This window comes from Xiphophorus hellerii, chromosome 11 (assembly GCF_003331165.1).
Source record: "Xiphophorus hellerii strain 12219 chromosome 11, Xiphophorus_hellerii-4.1, whole genome shotgun sequence".
Lineage (NCBI taxonomy): Eukaryota > Metazoa > Chordata > Actinopteri > Cyprinodontiformes > Poeciliidae > Xiphophorus > Xiphophorus hellerii.
Window position 1 is genome coordinate 11,874,764 of NC_045682.1, and position 23,131 is coordinate 11,897,894.

Genomic DNA, 23,131 nt, shown 5'->3' on the forward strand with positions numbered 1-23,131 from the left:
GATGAAAATAATGTTTGAATCACACTTATCTCCTAATTCTGAGGCTGACAGCTGCACACTGCTTCTTCACAAGGTTACTGCTCCAAGGCCCTGAACTGAATACAACACAAACATTCTGGACATTCTTTTTTTTTTTTCTTTTCAACGAACCGTTTCATTTCTAGAGGATAGAATAAGTAAGCTTTAAAGATGTGTGCATTACAAAAATAACATAATCAGATCTTTTCTTCACTTGGTGAGCCCTGGGAGATTGCAGGGTCCTGTTGACAGCTGGCCTCGGTTCCACAGTCTCAGTGACCTCAACGGGGCAAAGGAGGTTAAAAAATAAATAAAAAAAATAAGTGAGTGGTCTCAAAATAACATCTCAAGCTGGGTTGTTGACTCTGAAACCCTGTTTAAACAAAATATATATTTACACAGGATTTTCCTCTCTATTTTAATGTGATTTTATGTTAGACCTACAGAAAGTAAAAGATAACTACAAAGTGGAAGAAAAAGGGTAAACTGATTTTTTTTCATTATAATTAATCTGAAATTTGTGGTGTGCGTTTGTTTTTAAAACCCTTGAGTCAAACCTTCATAGAAACATATTTTGCTGAAATTACAGCTGTTAGTCTTTATCAGCTTTGTGTATCAGAGACCGAATGCTTTCCCCCTTTTGTCTTAATAAGATAGCTCAAGCTCAGTTAGACTGGATGGACACATTTTGAAGTCTTCCCACAGATTGCCTATTGTGATAGTTCTGCACTTTGGACCTTTAACACGTGTAGTCTACTGTATGTATTACCCAAGCCATTCATTTTGCCATCAGCCCTGAACATCTCCACTTTACCCGTTTTAAAAAAAGCTTGATCATGCTGCCATCGCCATATTTCATCATTGAGATTGGAACCTGTTGTTAGTTTTTTTTGCAACAGTCTATTACATGTTGGTCAAAAAGAAAACATTCCTTTTCATGTTTGCTGTATTCTGTACATGGGAAAAGGCTTTCTTTTAACAATGTCTCTCTTCCAAATCAGTGGACTGCATAAGTAATAGTTGCCTTGTCAACAGATTGTTGCACTGAAGCTGGGGATCTCTGCACGTCTCCCAGAGTTATCATGAACCTCTGCTTCTCCGATTTATGTTCTCCATGCCCACATTGTCAACTTAGGTGGGACAGTCATATCTTGCTAGGTTTGAAGTGGTGTTGTCCTTTTTTACTTCCAGATGGTAGATTTAACAGAACTCTGCAAGAATAATCTTTAAAGCTTGGAGTACTGTTTCTTTGTCCCTTTACTTTCTCCTTGACCTGTCTGCTGTGTTCCTTGTTCATCATGGTGCTGTTTGTTCAGAAATGTTGTCTAATAAACCCCCGAGGCCTTCAGAGAATAGCTGGATTTATACTGAGACCAAATGACACACAGGTGGACTGCACTGAAGGGTATTTAGAGTTATCAAAGCTAAGAGAGCATTCTCTTCAAATATCGGTAAAATAAATAAAGTATTTATTTTGGTAGCATTAGGAAATGTGAAAGAGTTCAAGGGATAGTAACACATTTGCTATGCCCATGAAATCAAAATAATAATTGCAAAGAGTTATGAACATGTATTGTGCCAACATAAAGTGCCTCATCAATGTATGATGGTGTGAGTCTTTGTGTGACAGTGCTTCAGTGAGGACACGAAGGGAAAAAAAATCTTGGAAAAGAAAATACTACCGAAGGTTGATTCATTGTCTGTACCACTCCTTTCCTTGTCCCTCTCTCACTCACCGGCAGTGGCAAACATATTTTATGAGTCACGATTGGAGCAGACTGGCCATCCTTCCTTTTCAGAGTCTTGTCTTTAACGTCAACACACATCCAACACCAACTACTCTGGCTTCTAGGAAAACTCTCTCTTTTCATCTGGTGTGACCCCCTCCTTCCCCATCTTCCTGTCTACCCTCTCTCCCTCCTCCCTCTGTTTTTATTTCCTCTTCCCCTTCCCCAGCCTCTCATCCCCTCTCTCTCTCTCTTTCTCCCCATCCCTCTCCTCCTTTACTGCGGGTGTCTGGGAGGCTGTTTTTCCTCTGTCTCTTGCTCATGAAGGGCCGCACTAAGCTCCCTTCGCTCTGCCCGTGTGTGGTAGGTAAAATCACCTCTGCGTTTGTGTCGTCTTTCCTTCTTCCATCACTCATTTGCTGCCTCTGTTTTGCATGTTAGCTCAAAGTCTGCTAGTCGCTCTGGCAGATTTAAGGGAGCTTAATATCTACATCAGAGTGCGCTGCATGGAGCATGCCCATAATTCGCTCCACTGTCATAGATACGTGTGAAATATGTGTGTGAGGATTCTGGTTTTGCTTTCATTGTACATGTGCTCTGTGTAAGGTTAAATCATCCACTCTGAGTGTTGCGTATGAACATGGCCTGGCACATGTGGTGCTGTTTAAGGGCGCATGTTCAGAAAAGCATATAGAGGGAAACTCTTCGAGACTTGTTGATTGTATCATTACACATTTGTAGTTTTATTCTCTTATTTGATAGCTTAGCTTTTTTAAGATATTTGAAAATAATTTATATAACTACATCACCATCCATCAGAGGACACAAGGACACTGGACTAGTATCCTCATAAGAGAAAAAAAAATCCTTCATAAAAAATGTCATTATTATTTTGCTAAAGATTCTGCTGATCTTTAAGTATCGACAAAAAAGGTATTTTAATCTTCTATAGTCGAACCAGATATATCGTAAACTGTGCAAATGAACGCATAGAAGAAAGTCCAAGAGTCCTCCTGTTTTAATTAAAGACGACTTCTTAATGCAACTCAACAGCCAGAAACCACTGCTAGTGTCACAGTATGTTTATAATTGTGGGAATTTGTGTTTATATGGTTGAAAACTACTTAGCAATTGGTAACCTGTGGAATTAATGTTTGAAAATTTATTTTAATTTTGAAATTTGAGACAATTGTAATTTCCATTCACTTCATGGTAAGACTCAACAGTTAGACACACTATTTTAGGTACACCTTGCTAGGACGGTGTTGGCTGCCCTTCAGAACGACACTAGTCCTGCATGAGTGATTCAACGTATGGTGAGAAACATTCCTCTGAGATTTTGGTCCATATTGACTTGATGGCATTGCTTTGTTCCTCCTGAGTTGTCTACTGCACATCTACAGTGTTCCATGACGTCACTGGATTGAGAATTAGTGATTACAAAGACAATTGGATTACATTGTCACATAACTAGCTTGAGATTATTTGAATTTTGTGATGTAGAAGTAACCATCTGATGGATAAACTATGGTCAATTAGTACTTAAGAACACAAAGTGTTCCGGAAAAAAAATATCCCTTAAAAGTGGTGGTTCTGGCAGGCATGGTGCTCAGGGTAAGCTCCTGCTTTTGTTGCCATCAATCTATTAAAACGAGAAATTTAGGTTCTGGGATAAAATTCCTTAATTTCTATTTATTGGTCAATAGTGGAACAGCTGGTAGCAGTTTTCTTGCAGCACGAAGGTCCGGGGTTCAGATCCTGATCTGAAGGATTTCTGCGTCAAGTTTGCATGTTCTTCCCATGCATGCATGGTTTCTCTCTGAATATTCTTACTTTTTCCCACTATCCAAAAACATGACTGTCAGGTTAATTGTTGTCTTAATTGCCTTTAGGTATGAATGTGTAGTTGTCTCGAGTGTCTTTGTCTTCCCTATGACATACCGGCAACTGGTCCCCGCTGTATGCTCCTCTTACCTTGTGAAATTGGATTTAGGCATCAGATCCCTCACAAGTGGGCATATGTGGATGGCTGCATTATTCAGTGAGAAAAAATTGTGGCACAATTAGTTGTACCACATTTTTTTTTACTTGTTTTAATTAGTGATCCATGACTTCTAGTTTCATTGGGGTATAAATATTAAGTGACATAGAAGCTAATTTTTCTTACCTAACTTTAATATGAAAAAGACAAGGGAAATACTTTTTATTTTTTCAGTGTACTTATGCAAAAACAACAACAACAAAAAAAGACAATATATAACCAAGCTTTTTATACATATGAACAAGTGGGACAATAAAAAAATTGGAGGGCACTTTAAAACCTCAAGTTCTGTCAGGCAAACCATTCTAGATCTGACTAACATAGCAACGTTGCATTATCATCTAGCATGGTTCACCACAAACCTCAATGCGACTCCAGGAAGCTTTTAGGGTTTCAAATGGGTTGTTGTGAGCATGGGAAACTAAACGCTGAGCTTTGTTTGACTGATCCTGAGATTTAATTGAGAAAAATAAAGATGACTTCTTATCGAAAACATTTTTTTATATGATGTTTGACACCTTGAACATTGTGTTACATAATGGTGTGAGATTACATGCAGCCGCTTATTTCAGAGAAAGATGACGTGGGAATATGAAAGCATGGAGATATTCTGATTGCTTGTCTTGAGTAGCCTCACCCAACCCAACAGCCTTCTGTCAGCCGCAGGAAATGATTGACCTGCATTAGTTTAAAAACTGAATGACAGACGTCATTCAAAATTAAAAACTGAACACACGTTGACTTAAACAGCTTTTAAAAACTTTTCAGCTGATAAACCACAAAAACAAGGCTCAGAGATTTAAGAAGCAAATTTTTGGTGGCACAGGCTATGCTGATAAATTGGTCAAACAAGAATGTAATGTCAAGAGAGCATTAGCAACCACCGCAATAGCAACTATTTTATATAGATTTGATTAGATTTCTGAGGGTCCTTTGGACTTTGGGACACCTTTATTATGCTATGTTGACTTAATCAAAGAAATAGGTAAACTTGTGTTGCTTTAACCACTGAATGTAGCTAAGATCATTACTGTTAAGAATTTCATTAAACATAAAACAAATGGATCAAGCCATTCTACTTTTTAACTTCCATTTTCACATAAAAATAAGCAATTTTGAATGTTAGTTTCAGAGAGGGCTTTTGAGTTGGGCAATATGGCTCACTGCCACGGGTGGCATAGAGGATACTAGAAGTACACTAGACAAGTTTTATAATGTTTATATCATTTGGAATGCTGGGGAATGAGTGGTTTCTTGTTTTGGACCAAATTAAATGATTGTTCCCATGTTTTTTGTTTCTTTTTTGACTAATTCTGATCTATATTTAAACATCTCAGTCTAAAATATCTAGAAGGTAGAAGGGTCAACCTTGGACTTGATTTCTCTACAGTGAACAAAGATCCTTTATATCAATTATCCAAAGATTTATGAAATATATTCTGTTTTGGATTTTAGGGATCTAAGTGGAACAATTTGAGTCAATCATGGGCTGTAAAGGATTCTCAAACACAAATGATCACAGAAGATATGATTGTAGCTGGGATGCAACAGTCAATTTTCTACTGGTCAATAATGATTTCTGGTGTTGTTTGAGTTCTTAGCTGCCAAGTTGGATATTGCATGATCATATTTTTTTAAGATGGGCAAAAAATAAAGATGATGCTGCAGATTCTTTGAGAGAGAATCTGTAGCATCTGTAATCCAACAGAAAATAAAGCACCTAAAGCACAGGTGTCAAACTCCAGTCCTCAAGGGCCGGTGTCCTGCATTGTTTAGATGTACCACAGGTCTAACATATTGGAATGAAATGTCTTAATTACCTCCTCCTTGCATAGATAAGTTCTCCAGAGCCTTGCTAATGACCTAATTATTCTATTCAGGTGTGGTGCAGCAAAGGCACATCTAAAAGTTGCAGGACAGTGGCCCTCCAGAACAGGAGTTTGACATCCCTGACCTAAAGGAACTTTATGCATCAAATCAGATGTCCCTCCTAGCTTTTTATCTGTATACATCCATCCATTTTCTAACACCCTTGTCCCTAGTGGGGTCGAGAGGGGTGCTGGTGCCTTTCTCCAGCTAATGTTCCGGGCGAGAGGCGGGGTAAACCCTGGACAGGTCGCCATTCTGTTGCCGGGCTAACTGTATACATCTTCTTTCAATTCAAATTTCCCCAAAATGTGTATTTTTAGACTTCAAAGGATAGAAGGTTTTTTGATTTTATGCTTTTATTGTTTAAGAAAAAAAAAATATTTTTAAGTGTTTGACCTGCTGATCCCCCATCAGAGCCGATCGAAACCTAATTCTGATGTCAATGCTCTGGATTTTCCCTCTCTGTTTGTTAGGTCCCACTTTGCCACATTATTATGCAGAACTACAGAAATCATTGCAACAACATCAGGGTCAACTTGATTTACTTTCAAACAACTCTCAGCTGTGATTAGAATCATCAGAACAAAAACATAATTCAACATCCACATGGATTTTGGATAAAATATTTTATAATCTAATATTAGTTTGAAATAAATTTCAAAAAGCTAAATTGCTTTCAACTACTACTTTTCCTTAATTTTCTTGCTTTTGTCATTTTCTAAACAGTGATGGTCATTTTATTGCACATTATTGCTTCTTTTAGTACCATGAATGGTCCTCTGATTGGAGAATTGTTTTTTTCTGTCCCATATTGAGCTGAAAAGAGACAGTAACATCTCAGTATGCTCATTGTTTACTGCTGTAATTTCCTTTTCGTTTGTTGATTAGCCCACAATTTCCAGTAAGCAGAAAAATGGCAAAAGCAATGGTGACAACTGACCAGTTGAGTCTAAAGTTTCAAATATTAACAGAGTTAATGAGGTTTAAAAACACCATAATGCTCGTGGTGATTTTGTTTAATACAATGCTAATTTAAAAACATTATAATTTGCATATCATTAATATGGAAACTTTGACCCCAAAAACTACAACAGCAATAAAAACGAGAAGCTATATGAGGTTGAAAAAGTAAGTGCTCATTGTTTTGTTGCTTTGCTAGTTTGTACTTTTGGAGTTTGGCCTTTTTGTGCTTGACTTAAATAGGTTTTTGTTTCCATGGTGGTTATTGAGATTTGGATTTTAAAAAAAATAGAAGTTTTTCTTGCTTTTCTTGTTTTGATTCCATATCTATACTTAGTGACATTTTAACCACAAACTATGTTTTTAAAGAATCTCTCATCCATGTTGACCCATCCAGTTCCGGCTTTCAATTTTAACTGGTGATGATCAAATTCAGTCCAGCATAATTCATATACAATAAATCAATCATTTATTTAGAGTTTAATTGGATCCTTTCACAAAGACACCACCTTTAGCAATAATTAGACAACTGCTGTGCACAACAACAATTTCTGACCACAATACACACTGTTGGTGGGTAACTAATCAACTCACCATTTACTAGTTTTCAAAAAATTGTAGAAAATTGATCTGGAAACTGACAGGTGACTTTCTTTCTGAATGTGCTTTCTTGTTTTTGCCATCATGGGCAGAGAACCATAGGGCTCATACTAAAGGCCTGCACTATTTTGCCCCAACCATGTGTCAGATTGAATGTGACTTGGGAATGTGTCATACTTGGTGTGATGTAAAGTAATTTTCTACAATGTCCACACAGTCTGCAGTAATAAAATATGTTCACAATCACAGTAATGTGATTGTGAACATATTTCCTCCTCCATTTGGTTTATGGTTCTAGACAGAGATCAGAACCAAAATGAATTGAAATTGGATGGCATATCAAATACTGTATTATATATTCAAAATTGACTTCACAGTGTTTTACAAAAAAGAAAATCTCAATTGTTAATATTCATGGTAACACTCATAATTTAATGTTAACAATTGTAATTTAATTACTGAGCTGAGAGATCAAGCATGTGAAATTTAAAAGAGATGTTTTTGATGCCATGATGAGCTCAACTTTAAGTGGGCAGTTAAATCGGGTCACAGTTCAACACTGGGCCTTTTTTCTCTCTGATGTGTCATAATGCAAATCTACGTACAGTATATGCAACACCATGAAAGTATTTTCAACATAAAGTTGATTAGCAGCTTTCTTAGAGCAGATAAAATAATTTCCTCCCTTTCTTTATTTAGCATGAAATCTGATACAGTTTCGCCTCCAGATCCATAAGATTTAGAAGTAGAATTGTAGAAACCTGAAGGTCTTTGTTTTTTTTTTCTGAGGATGTTATTGCACTGTTTTGAGACTGAATATTTTTCAGGACAGTTTATTTTCTTTAACCTCTAAAATACGTTTAGGGTAAGTACAATATCATACCAAATTCTTGTTAATGTTAATGTGAATTGATCTTCAAAAATAGTTACAGAGTGCTTTAGGTGAAGTAAAGTAGGGTTGCATTTTAAGAAAACACATAAATGCCATTAAATTAAGAGTCCTTACTTTGTTGTGTGTAATTTTGATCATCTGTATTTTGCAGGATATGTACTAGTACATTTTGCAACTGTTTTGCTTCCAGTTTTCAAGTGAACTACTCCAAACTTGTTCTCCACTTTTTAGCTAACCCTTGTAAACAGTGGAAAAATACATCCTGCCACATTTACCTGACTCTCAGCATCTTGGGAGGAGGCTTTGTTGGTTGGACTAACACCCTGTTGGGTTTCCTTCTTTCCAAGCCTCAGCCATAAGTGGGGGCCTGAGCCTCTTTGTTGCAGTTCATCAGAGTTGGTTAAAAATAGAACTACCTAGACTTTGATAGTCTTATAAAAATGTAAAACAGTTTGTAATGAATTGAGATTTTTATTAGCTCGCCTTGAAGATGATCGTCAAACTGATTGGGGGCTTTTGATGGTTTTTTTTATTTGTTCTTTTTTCAGGGTAGAATGATACAATAAGCAACTTTCTTGTGCACCAGATTTTTAAAAGCTAAGTTAAATGCACAAGTGTAAATGTGTTACAGATGTTCTCTATACAGCAGAGGGTCAAAATTATCCACTAATATTTTGATAAATATTATTACAATTTTCAGAGACTCACTAAAAAAATTGTCCATAGATTATTGACAGGTGCAGATAGATTAATTCTAAAATCTCAATGTCAAACTGCTTTATCCTTTTCAACACCGCCTCAAACATGTTTGGGGTCATAGACCTGTTGGAAGACATAACTTTGTCCATGTTTCAAACATTTGACTCCTCTCATCATTGAAGTCACATAGCTCGGTCTTTGTCACCTTTGACTATAAAACTTCTCTGCATAAGAAATTTGGTTTGTTCTGTTGGCAGCTACAAACTGAGATTCTGAGAACAACTTGCCCTGAGTTGTTCTTGAACATCCCAAACAATTTCTTTCATCTGGATTTGTTTGGAGGAACCAAGCTGAAGGTTTCAAACACTATGAAGCATGGTGGATGAAAGCATGCTTAGACTCTGGTTTGCTGCCAGTGGAACTACTGCATCCCTGGTAGTGAATGGAAAAATGAAGGCAAAGGAGTATCTACAAATAATTCAACTTCACATTAAATCAACAGACGAGAAAAACTTGGAGAGAATGTGTTATTCCAAGAAGTCAACGATCCTAAACACATGTCAACCAGTCTACAGAAACCTAACCTTGCCTTGTTAATGCTAAGGATTAGAGTGGTATATTGCATTGTATTGTCAAATCAATAAAAAAAAATCCCAAAATTGAATTTGTATTTAAGTTTATGAGTAATCTCCTGCCCAGTTATCAAGAAACATTCGAGATATTGGAAATACAGCAGTTAGCGTAAAAGTTTCTCCAGTTCAAAGGTTTCTTTGAAAGAGACTTTGTAGCAGAGGTGAGATTAAATCAAAGTTTGGTGCCAGAACCTGACTGTGGTTGGCTGTCCATGGTTACTGAACCTGTCATTGATTCGAACAATTCTGTGGTGAAAAAATAACATTTCTGAGCTGTCTCAGAAATGTTATTTTTTCACCACAGAATGTGTGAACGTGAGACATCTCTGGGATAACGTCACAAATAAAAATGAATGAAAGGCATTGTTAAAGCTAAACTTCTGGAGATTAAATCAGTTTGCAGAATCCCGGAATGCCGATTTTATATCCAACTTTAGAATAAACATCAGCCAGTTACTGAGGCAAACTGGTCCCAACTACACTGCAGTCTTGTGACCATCTCCTGTTACCAGAATAGTACACAGAGTGAATTGGGAACTTGAGTGCTTCAGTTGCCACAGAAACTAAGTCAAGGCTTAGCAACTCAACTCTGTGAAAACCCTCAATGTGAAACAGCAGAGGCAGCTCTTCTGCTTTGCTTTTAATAGTATCTTTATAAATGCATAAATGTGAATTTAAAATCTAATTCTCATCTTATGATAAAAAAAGAACTCTTTCTGTAATAAATTCTATTTTTATCAACAAAGGTTCTATCTACTCTCATTGCTGTGGAAAGAAATTGCTTTTATTATAGTATTTCTTTGTAATATTATTATTTGTAGGAGAGATAAATTGATACACCGTAAAATAACTTTCACTCCTACCCTTAAATACTTCACTGTTTATCTGAAATAAAACATCCACAGTTTAAATGTGAACTGTAACTTCTAAGGAGCTTGCAAAAAGTGCAACGTAAGGAAAAATCACAAACTTAAGGCTTTTAACATTGAAGTTTAGTGCAGTACTCATACACTGCAGCACTCTCATGGAGTTCATAGAAAGAAAGGCAATTCTTGACTTATTTTGATCTTTTTTATCAGCTTAATACAGTGCCACAAAAGTATTCATATGCTATAACCAATTTCACATTGTGCTAGATTAAACCACCAGCTTCAGTGTAATATATTGTGATTTTATACTTTTCATTGTCATAAATTTGCACTTAATTATGAAGTGAAGGGAAATTATTACATTATTTTCATTTTTAGGCCAAATAAAATGATGGAAAATGCAGCTTTCAATTGTATCCATGTGTTGGAATCAATCCTTGCAGAACAACTTTTCACTGCAATGCACAATCTTTAGACATTTAAATATGGATATTTTTGCCCATTTTTCTTTGTAAAATAGTTGAATCTTAGTCGTCCTGAGTTGCGCCGAAGGTTTTCAGTTGGATTTAGGTCAGATCACCTGAATGAACCTTACTGCAGCTCTGGCCGTATGTTTCCAGTTGTTGTCCTGTCTTACTGGATGGTGTAACTCTATTCAAGTCTTTTGGATTTTCATGTGGTCTAGCAGCCATCTTCCCAACAACTCACTTTTTTTTTTAACCTGTCCTGGCTGTTGAGAAAGAATGCTGATAGCGTTATGCTGCCAAAACCATGTTTCGTGGTGTGGATGGTATGTTCATGGTTCATGTTCAATGGTCATCTTCAGTCATAGCATTATGCATGAAACCAATTTTCAGTCTCGGTTGGTCTTCCTCCATGTTTGTTGTTTTTTCTAAATGGGTGTTAAGACTTGAACTTCTTATGCTTTACTTTGAACATTGGTTTCTTGCCACTCTGAACAGCTATGTGAAGGGCAGGCCTAACAGTTTTCTTGTCACTAAAGTCTCTCGTTCGAGCTGCTGTGCCTCCAGAGTTACCACAAACCTTTTATAGTGCATCTTTGATCACATTAGTGGAATGGTAGGTGCCATGGTTTTCATTTCTGAATAATCTTTGAGGTCTGATCAAAGCTTGAGATATTGTTTTTTAAGCTGATCCCGCTTTAGACTTCATCTTTAGCCATGACCTGTCTGCTGTATTCCTTGATCCTGATTGTTCACCAATCTTCTCTGAGAACTTCTGAGGTCTTCACTGAAGAGACCTCAGATTTATGCTGAGATGTTTCACACACTGTTTGACTCTACTGATTACGTGACTTTGGAAGGGAGATGGTTGCTGTTGATTTTATTTAGGGGTATCAAAGTCAAGGGATTTAAATGTGAACAATCACTAGGTGTAAAGCACTTATGCTGCTGTTCGAAAGACCCTAGTTAAAGGCTTTATTAATAAATGTCCATTTTTTTTGCATTGTATGCATATGGTTGTACTGAGATAGAGGCCGGATGAAGCTTCCCAGAGACCTGCACCACTAGTGTCAGCCATCGTGTAAACCGAGCCATGTTGGAGAAGTGAGAGGATGGATACAAAGAATGAGATGAATAGATGCTGTGAGACATTCTCTGCTCGTCAGAGGAAGAAAATAAGCTCTGTTTTCATAATTACAGTGTGAATGATGTTCTCACCCGATTGAAGGGGGGTTTGGATAATTATTCCCCAACAGTTTCATGTGACCATTCCATCTCTGTCTCTGAGCCTCTGGTTACCACCAACATAAGAAGAGAAATAAGTGCACTTTTGAAATGATAAATGATTAATTTTTAGCATGTTGACTTCAATCTTGCACAACATACTTTATACATAATGGATTGCTTGCACTCATGACTATTTGGAAGGATTCCATATGGACACATGAAATTTACACAGCTGGCTGATTCCGCATTAAAACAAAACCAGAAATAGGAAACATGAAACATTACAGGAAGATAAAACAGTAAGGGCGTTTTCATATCCTAAGCAAGCACTTCAATCCACATCATCCATCTTATTGTCCATTTCTTATAATTTGTCGACAGTAATCCAAGCTAATTTCAATAGTCTAGGTGAATGTACTCTAAAACAAGTGGTCGCAGGAGTAAATTGAAATACAACTCTCCTGAAATCTGATACTGCAGGTTTTGTGTGTGAATTCTGTAATTCTCACATTTGTCGTTTTTCAAGAGCTGAGATATCCTCAGGAGATTCCCAAGTGTCTCCAACTCCTCCAGTTCAGTGTTAAATCTGCTGAAAGGTGGACACTGGTGAAGGCTGGAGATTAGATTTGCTGCTTTTTTCGCGTGACAGATGACACAGAGTTGCTGAACTGCATAATACTATCTTCAATCGTGATCTTTTTAAATAAGCAAACACTGTTCAATTGACACCAAGAGATCATTTTACAGTCTTCTGTCTGGCACCTTTAAATTTGTTCAGTACTTCCTTCATGTCAACTAAACAGAAAATGCCACTTTAAGATTGCAAGTGAAAATGGTAGTTTAAGGTTTGTAGTGATTGTCAATTTATTTTTGGTTAAGGAGGTCATTTCCTTTAAAGACACTGAGTTTATTTTTTCCACTCACAAATGAAGACTGACAATAAAAAAACACAACTGGTTAATGAAGTGTATATTTAAACTGGAGGTTTTTACAAAACACAAAGTGTTCAAAAGAACGCCCCAGGAAAAAACTAATTATTCTACCTTTTTGTATTTGGGTTGATGACATCACAAGAGGCACAAGACCAGAAATAGACTTCTAGTATGTTTCAACATATATTCTGGAGCATTTGAGCATTTAAGTCTTTGTTTCAGCTCCAATCTATGATGATACTGTCACAAATTTGCCCTTGGAATTAGATTTTTCCAAGGGCAAAATAAATGCACATTACACTGTTAATATGCTGTTTGTTTCAGGAAGATAGGTATCATCACAAACAGTGTGATTGCTACTGCTGCTGCCTTATAGGTGCTGCAACCAGTTATTAGGTTTAGGGAGCAAATTAAGTTTTGTAATTTTTGGGATGACCTCAAGTCTTTTAATGTGAAAAAAAGCACAAATCCCTAAATTGGTTAGTGGAACAATACTTGTTTTCCACACCGTTAATGCACATACTGTATAATCTAACCGTGTATGTCTTACTTCGTGTATTGTAGTAAATTATTTTTTCAGAAATGTGTGTGAATGATATGTGTCACATCTGGCTCTGAACCCAGGACTGAATCAGCACAGTGTTTTGGCACTGGCAGTCACAGAGAGCCAACCTTAAATAGACAACGCTCACTTATTTTCTATCTTTTTTGGCAAAAAATAAAATAAAATCTCAAAGATAACACTCTTGATATATATAGTTCTGATTTAACACACGACGTTGCTAAAGTCGTACAGTTACAGACACAGTAACAAAGGAAAAATCTAATTCAATGGAGAGTGGACCATTTTTAGGTATCTACCACCCCCTGCAGATGTTGTCATGGAAACACTCTTTTGGGGATGTCGTTCTCTCTCTCTCTCTCCCTGCTTCTCTCTCTCTTTTCTCTCTTTCATACAATGCAGCATTAGGATGATAATGCTATGCTCAGCACACCACGCTTCAGATTTCCATGTGACTCCCGCTCTTACATAAGACTGAACTGGAGAGGAAAAGCCACTTAACTCAAATTATATCAATAGTTTACAGTATAGGTGTTTATTCATTCCCATACTGCTTGTTTGCTGATTTAATAATAAAAAAAATTATATAGATATACAGATTTTTCATAAATTGTGTTGCTGCCCTGTTGTATATTCTGGTAAAATGATAAAAAAAATACTGGTTTTCAGTGTCTTTCCTTTTTGACAGTATTTGTATCTTTAAAAGAGAGGAATCTATTAAGCTGAAACCAACCCTTTAATCGGTGTTGGAGGTTATCACTTGCCTGTGTGTGGACGTGGTGAAGTTGCTAATGAGTTTGGCACATTGCAGATTTCCCAGGAAATCCCCCCACGCTCTGGGGGGAGGATAACATTAAAAGAACCATCAGCAGGACACCGATGTATAGAGATTGGTCTCTGTATTCGATTTAACGCTGACATCACCCAGGGAGCCTTGAGCCCTGCGCCGCAGTCGGTTCTGAGATGAATGCACAATATTTAAATCCGGACTACCTGGTTCTCTCACTCCACCCTGTGGACTCAACAGGGCAGCACAAAGAAATGCAGGGGGCATCTAGGAGGATAGTGGATAACATATTGTTCATTCCTGTGGAAAGTGTTCAGTGTGATTATTCTTCTACTTTATTACAGATATTTAGAGATGTTAACACACAGTATCACCAGCCTGCTAGAAAAGGATGAATTACTCAAAGCATGTTCACTGTCTCTTGTTCAAACTTGTCCCAAAAACAGTATATTTTCTTACATTCCTGTCAAAAATTGCTGTAAGGGGCATAGGACACCTTTTTGATTACCTATTTCAACATTTACATATATTTTAGTAAAATGTATTTGTAGTGTGAGTGTAGCTGCTATTCAGATATCACAAGTAAAGGATAGAAATCTGATGTTATTTTTGGCTAGTATTATATAAAAATATGTTTAAACCTGCATAATGTAACTTTTATTAAAAAATATACAGTATATATATTTTTTTACATATTTGTTGAACTGTCATTATGTCCTGACAGTGTGGTGTGGGACAGTTAATCTGTGAAAACACTGAGCTTCTCTGCTTTTTCCCAGTACCTGGAGGCGGGTCTTAGCACTGTCAATCACAATCTTATGTGACGCTGCTCACCCTCTCTCCCCCATTGCTCTGTGCTAGGCTGCAGCTATCATAGCCTGTTGTGAATGCTTAATCTCGTCAGCAGGGCCACCAATAAACAAAAATAAATGATTCTTTCTGTAATTGTAAGTTGTTTATCCACCATTAGCACATGAATGTAATTGTTTAGGAGCAACAGCACCAAAATCCTCCTCCTGGCTCTGATTGGTTTGTTTTTGGTCAGGAGCCGTGCATTTCTTCAGATGACAATAGCAGGACATGGAGGATGTGGAGGAGATCGGTCTTTTCGCAGATTATCTGTCTTATAACAATGTCACGACATGGTGAAAGTTTTAACAAATATGTAAAAATCATATTCTTTATAAAAGTTACTTTCTGCAGCACTAAAGCATGAACGATTCTTTGGCAAAGGTGTACAAATTATTAATATAATTAAGAGGGATTAAAACACAGTGGGGAAAAAGAAAATGAATCGATTCTTTCTTTATCCAGCCAAGTTCAAAATAAAAACAAATATGGTTTGCATTATTGTCCAAAAGGCCTAAGCCATTTATTGTTTTTTTTTTGTACTTTGCTTCACTAATTAAAACCTTCCTTCTAATTTTTTTTTAAGTATTTCTTTGAACTTCTCTAGTTTTTGTCCACATTTTCACAATAAAGATATCAATTCTTCTTTTTTTGATATGTGTTTATTTTCCTTACCCTCTAAAAGACCACATTGGACAATGTGTGGCCAATTATGGGAACAAAACAGGGAAAAAAAGCATCTAAAGTCCAACAAGAAATTATGAAAGACATTTCAATAAGACTGGGTGTTAGTGGGCGTTGGTGGAAACCAAAAACATATGACAGGAAAATTAGTTTTCTTCAAAGCAAAAACTTTTACAGTAACAAACTTTCCTGAATTTCCAATTCCGATCATATTTTGGATGAAGGTTGAGGAACAGTGTGATCTCTTTTTAGTATGGGGCAGCTGTATAAGCCCTGTGGGTGAAACAATAGCCTTCAACGGAACAAGTGCAGATTCAGCAAAAACAGTTGCCACTGCTAGCACCAGTAACATTGATTTTTTTTACAATGTATTTTTTATTTAGTGGGCTTTTAAACACTTAGTCTGACTCTAACCTCATTCGGTAGATCTGCTTTGAAAAGTGGCCTGCCTTCTCCGCACAGCTACTATTACATTTACAGGAAATAAATACTCTGACTAGAGGAATGGTGCAGTGGGGGAAAAAAAACAAACATTTCACACCAGAGATCTTCTGTTTTTGATTTTTTGTCATATTTGCATCGTTTCAGATCTTTAAACTAATTTTAATATCAGCCAAGGATAACCTGAGTAAATTTATAATGCTGTTTTAAATGATGATCTCAACTATTAAGGTTGGAAATCTATCCAAATCAACCTGGTCCTACGTTCAACTATAATTGCCTTGCCTTTTTAAATTGTGAATAACTTTTTTTTTTTTTTTTAAACCAAGTTCAGTTACATCACCAATGTTTACAATGGATCTGTAGAATGAAGGAATTCTCATAAATACAACAATGGCAATATTAAGTATTCTGGGAGATTTTAAAAACTAACTCATTATGTCCTGATCTAAAATAATTTAAGGATAAATTTAAAAAAAAAACTGTTATTAGTCAAAATAGGGTTACAAACAATTTCTTAGGTTTGAAACTCCACTGGATCACAGAGAGCTATTTTCCACAGACATAGAAAACATGGAAAAATTGTGATCCCCTCCCAGGAGTGGTTGATCTACTAAAGTTATTTCAAGACTGCATTTATGATTCATTCAGGAGGTCGCACAATAACCTTGAACAACATCTAATCTCACCTTTTCCAGTTAAGGCTATCTGTTCATGATTCAGGAGTAAGAAGGGCAAATATGGCACTAGTGACAGAGCTCCAAAGTGTAAACCAATACTGGCCAAAAACAACTCAAAAGTTCACATTTTTCAAAAATATTACCCTAGATACATACAACTGAATAATCAAGACCTGAGATTAAAATGAGATGAAAATGTGATGTTTTGGAAGGTGTGTGCTATTACATCTGGGCATAAACTGACAGCATTTCAAAAGAAAAGAAAAGAGAATATGGTGGTAGCTGGATATTCATTGGTGTCTTGTTCAGGAGCTTGAATTCTTGCCACCATAGTTGGAACTACAATTTCACGTCAATGGCAACGATTCTGAAAGAGAATGTCCAACTATCGTTTGGTGACCTTAAGCTCAAGTGCACTTAGGTTATATAGCAGCACAATGGTCAAAAACATGCAGGCAAGTCCATCTCTGAAGGGCTCAAGAAGGCAAAGGTTTTGGAAACTGTTTTTGAAGATGTGTGGGCTAGCAGTCCTCCATAATGATGAAAAAAAAAAAACCTCTTGATGACAGTTGTTGACCCCAGAAGTTAGGTTAAAAAAAACAACCAAAAAAACAATTTCAATCAAGGAATTGTGAACTTTCAGTGCAACACCACGCTCAAGAAAATCCACTGTTGTTCCAAGATGGTGGAGTGACCTACCAAGTGTAACCAGAACCGATACATTGTTGTCCATCTTCAATAAACTCTTGAAGATCTAGTCCTCCAGAGTATCTCCTGTCCCAGCACACACACTGTACTTTCATGTTCCCTGTATCAACTTTCTCTTTCTGCAATTCCCTCTCTGCCTTTACTGTATTTCTACACTGTCACACCTGTCAAAACCTGATAGTGGTCGTCCTTTTAAGTGGCATATTAGTAGTTTTGCTTCCAACTGCATTGTTACACCCACATGTATAAGTCACTTTGGATAAAACCTGTCTGGCATATGTAAAAACATAAACACAAGCACAATAGGTTCTTTCCCTGATCTGAAAATTGCCTTTTGTAATTGCGCAGGTTATCTTGGTCCAATATTAGAAGTAGTTGTTAATGTAAAACATGTAGGTGTATCAAAAAAGCTAAGAAAAAAAAATCTTTCTCTCGATCTGGTGTCTGCCATGTGAATCAAATCATTCATAAAAATCATCTGTTTTTGTTGTGAACATAAAGATCATCGACCTTCCAGATATGAATGAATTCTGTCCTTTTAAAAGAATAGGGACAAAAGTCTGCACGTGGATTCATGTATGTTGCCACGTGCGATTGATGACAGACACGAGCAGCCAGTGTGTCAGTCCTGTGAATAAATAACGTTTATGCATCCACAACTTTTAGGGTTTAGCACCTTGGAGAGCTCCAGTTGCTTCATTCTATTTCAAGCCAACAGGGGGCGCAGCTATCACGCCGTTACATGTAGAGAGCAAACAAGCAAGCTACAACGTTGAAAATGTTTCCCAACCCTCCTGTGTAGTTTTTTTTTTAAATATATAATTGTGTGTAATTTACTTTTTTTTTTTTTTAAATTCCGTTTTATAGGATGGTAGGCGGTTTATCACTATTTGGACTCTGTGCGGCTCGCTGTTCAGAATCCAGCTGCGCTTTGTGTACAAACTTTACGGGTACTCAAGCAGAGAGCGGGGTAAAAGAGAGCAGGAAACAAACTGTGAATGATGCTCCTGCTGCTCCAAACCTTTAGTCTAAACGTGTGGACTCACGCGTTCATCGTCGAGACAGAGATGAATGATTTCCATTTTTTACAGTTACGTGCGAGCGCAAATATCGGACACTGAGAAAAGCGACGGTATTGCGGTCGCAGCGGGGCAGGCGGCCCTTTTTTTCTTTCTTTCTTTCTGTCTTCTTTTTTTTTTTTTTTTTTATCACCGGGGCATCAGCGACCCTTCCATCCATCCCCACATTCCTCAGCCTCGGCTGAGCTCTGGCTTCTCTGATCGTGCGGTGCTGTGCATGAGTGAGTCTGTGAGGCTCCGGACTGATGTCTCTGCCTGTCAGGAATTTAAAGTGTCTCTCACCGGTCATGTGCCAGTGTAAGGTCATCTGCAGCAACCGGACCCTCTCTCTTATGTTCGGGTGTAAGGTGAGCCAACATGCAAATCTGTATTCAAAGAAACGAGGCCTCTGGAGAGGGGGAACCGCCGTTCTGGTTTGTTTCCGCGGCTGATCCTTTTGTCTGTCGGGTTGATTAGCTTATCTATTATTTCTTCATCACTGAGTCCTTCCACACACGACCCCGGTTTTACCTTATAAGCACCGGGCGACCGAGCGTTTATTTTCATAAATGACCGGTTCCCATTTACGCACAGCAGGATGGTATTGCTGAAAGCTATTCCTTGGTATTAGCAAAAAATAAAAAAAAAATAACAATGTTTACTTCTAATAAATAAACGAGACATCGTTCATTTTCAGAGCTCTGCTCACACCAGGGCTAAAAATAAAGCCTTTAGGTTCACATTTCTTCTTTGCAGCCCAGCAGAGCAAATTGCATGATAGGATTTTGACCTTGGGAGATGCACTTTAATGCTCAGGGCCACTTAGATATCATTCATCATCAGGGAAACCATACACTGACACAGAGGCATAATCCCATCTGCAAACCAGGGAACATGAACTGTGCCCCCGCTGTTCTCTTCCATCCCTGTTGTGTTCCTAATCAAAACTGAGCAGTGGTTGCCTGCTGCTTATCAGAGAAAACAGCCTTTCTTGTTAAGTTGTGTGCATTTTTTTTTTTTTTTTAGATGTTTTGGGTTTTTCACTCTATCACAGATTTTGCCTCTCTTCCAGGTGAAAGTAATTGCAAAGCGGGTACAGTTGAGACTTTCCCTCTATATGACTGTCTGTTAGCACTACAATGCCAAATCATCTCTGCATTTAAAAAAAAAAAAGATATTTGTGGGACATGCTAGTGGTAAGCATATTTGAATATTTTATTCAAGATTTAAAAACAAAACATGTAACCTTTAATTTGTGTGTGATTAAAAAATGTCTGCAGATTTTTGTTAGAGAACTGTAGCAAGGATTGGCATCTTTGGGTTTCCATAGAAAACAGTAGACAGGGTGTGATGGCAGGACAGAAAAGGTTTCTCATTGCAATACTCCCAAAACAAACACAATTATGTGGTGTTTCCTAAACTCTGCTTGGATTTTAAGTGAAACTGTGAGAACTTAAACTGGTGGACTTCATGTAAAACAAAAATTGGATATATGGACAAGCATCTTGTGACTATTGCTAAGTATGATGGATTATCTGTAATAGGCATGTTTTTCCTCCAAATACTCTAAATGTTGTTTGAGGGCATCACATCAAAACGTTTTGAAATGCCTGGATGTTTAAAAATGATGCATTTCAGTCAGCCCACAACTCTCAACGCTCCAGAACTCCCAGTAGATCTTGTAGAGAAACCGTGGGGGCAAAAAGTGGGTTGTCCAAAGTTCTGCCAATAGTACCAACATATATTCTAACAGTTGCTTTTGTTGAAAACAAATATGTTGTAGCATATACATTTCATTCCTCATAGATTACAAACTTCATTGCTTTGTGCTGCTTTACGAAAACTGATTTGTTTTCAACCTTTTTTTTTTACAACTTTACCACAAGAGCCAATTCATTTTACAGTTTTTTGTTCATTGGTCCCTCATCCTTGTTTGCTGCCCTCTTTTGATTTATACGTGTGCTTATAATATGAACTAGCTACATAGCATAGCATACATGATTGATATGGTTTATTGTTGAGCTGAATTTCCATATTTGAAAGATGCAGCTGGTTTGTGGATGTTTGCTGAGAAGGTGGTCCTGCTGTTCTCGGTGTATTACAAGTACAGATATTCCCTTGTGTTCTTGAACCCACCTTGCTCCTGCTTCCATGCAGTATAATTATTTTTACCCAGGGTTTAGGCTACAATCATCCATCCTGCGATATCATAACTCCACAATTGTAAACTGTCTTCAGCATCTTTTCTTAGTGATTAACTGTAATAATCGTGCTTAATGTTTGTTTTACAAATGAGTAGAGTCTGTGTTTATTAGGTAGAGAATGCAGGAAAAACATTAGATTTCCAAAACTGTTTACTGAAAATTACTTAATTGTAAAAGAAATAGAACTAAATGAACTAAACATACTTTCTACTGGTGATCAAACATATTATGTCACTTTTTTTATTCTGATCTCAATGATTTCTGCTCAATATGTCCAGGATAATGGCGTAATATAAGGATAAAATTGATTCTGCTTTTTGGATTACTCATTTGGCAGCTAATTTATCTGTTCATTTTCTCAATACATCACAGATGTATTTAAGAAATATATTTTTATAAGTATATTGTGCTTTGATTTGGTCTCTAATAGTGTTTCAAACATTTAAGTCCTACAAAAGTAATAAAAATTAATGACTGCCTATCAATATGCAAATTAACAAAGGATTATTTACAGTATAGTGTATAATACTTCCCAAAATGATTAAACCTACAGTACAGACCAAAGGTTTGGACACACCTTTTAGTTCAATGAGTTTCCTTTATTTTCATGACTATTGACATTGTAGATTCACACTGAAGGCATCAAAACTATGAATAACACATGTGGAAATATGCACTAAACAAAAAAGTGTAAAACAACTGAAAATACCCCTTATATTCTAGTTTCTTCAAAGTAGCAACCTTTTGCTGTGATTACTACTTTGCACACACTCTGCATTTTCTTGATGAGCTTCAAGAGGTAGTCACCTGAAATGGTTTTCACTTCATAGGTGTGCCCTGTCAGGTTAATAAGTGGGATTTCTTGCCTTATAAATAGTCATGAGAATAAAGAAAACCCATTGAATTAGGAGGTGTGTCCAAACTTTTGGTCTGTACTGTATATAAGTCTGAATTAGTTCTCCATCCTAAAGAAAGGGTTTGCATGTCCTTGGAAGTGAATAACATTAATTGGGACTTTCATTTGCAGTCATCATCTTAGCTTTCATATTCAAAAGCCAACTTTTACCTTCACAATATTAAGTTCTTTTGAGCACAGTTACTGTAACTAATGTGCTGCACTCTGAGAACATGTGAAAAAGACTTCTAAGTATTGCTCATTTTCTTCTAGAATCAGGCATATTACAATAAATATTTAATAAATGTGTGATCATCTCTAATTAAGAGTTGATATGCCACTAATATCCCTGTTTGTAGGTGGCTAGTGGATGTATTGTGATGACACTGAGACATTTATCTCTAAGCTTTCCATTTTGCTGCTGTTAATAATGAAAAGGGTTCATGACTGCCACCTGCATTCTTCTTTCAAGGCCAATATTTGTGTGCAGGTTCAGTAATCCTAACAGCTTTGTTTACACTGTCGCAGTCTCCTGGGAAGTTGATATAGGTGGGAATTAATTTGGATCTTGGAGATGTACAGTATATTGCTGCAATGTACAACAATGTGTTAGAATGCTCCTTTATGGGCTGCAGCTATCAATATTTTATGTTTTATGCTCTTGTTTTTATTATTGTCAAGAGGACTGTCTTAGCAAAACTTCTTCCATAGGAGAACTTTCCCAAGGTGATGGTCTAAGGAATATATTTGCATAACCTCTGTTCTTTATCAAAACCTGCCACAAATTCTGATTTTACACTTTAATTAAGGAAGGTTTTTGCCTTTTTTGCTAGCATTCATCAGTGCTTTAATGTGCTTTTTATGCTTAATGCTCATCAGCGGCCTCGCAGCATTTAATCAAAAACAGCTGCCCTCACTGGAGTTTGTCTTCAGGCGATGATTCAGCGGCGCACTCACAGTGCAGGGCCCTGGGAGACGGAGCAATAGACAGAGGATCGAGTTTTGATGGGAACAGAGTGTTCATGTGATGAATGATTTACAACTTAGGGACCAGGGCGCCTTCATCTCGGTTTTAGGATCGATAATTATCTCATTGGGGGAATTGATTCAGTGATATCTTTACTGGGAAACAGATATGAAAATGATCTGCTGCCACTCACTTCCGGGCAGCCAATCAGATGATGCACAAAACAAAAAAGGAAGGACTTTGCTTCTCTTTGTTGTCTGGTTTTCACTGTATGCAAAATATTTTTTCTCACTATGTTTTTGACCTATTTTATTTATTTAAATCACAATCAACTGATACAGAGACATTGAAGCTCGCATCTGCCTT

At 37.0% G+C, this 23,131-nt stretch overlaps 1 protein-coding gene across 3 annotated transcripts in view; it reads left to right on the plus strand.

Annotated features, from left to right (window-relative positions):
• The window catches only part of dlg4a (discs, large homolog 4a (Drosophila)), an 86,775-nt gene that overhangs the window by 16,056 nt on the left and 47,588 nt on the right, over positions 1-23,131 (plus strand). The window contains exon 1 of one of the 3 annotated variants that reach the window (XM_032576910.1): positions 1,999-2,108. The exons of 1 other annotated variant lie outside the window; for it this stretch is intronic. In XM_032576910.1, coding sequence (XP_032432801.1) covers positions 2,067-2,108 — 42 coding nt within the window. In that variant the 5' untranslated portion in view covers positions 1,999-2,066. Of the gene's footprint in view, positions 1-1,998; positions 2,109-18,913; positions 19,068-23,131 lie in introns of those variants that run through there. One more of the 3 variants, XM_032576909.1, reaches the window with a different exon arrangement.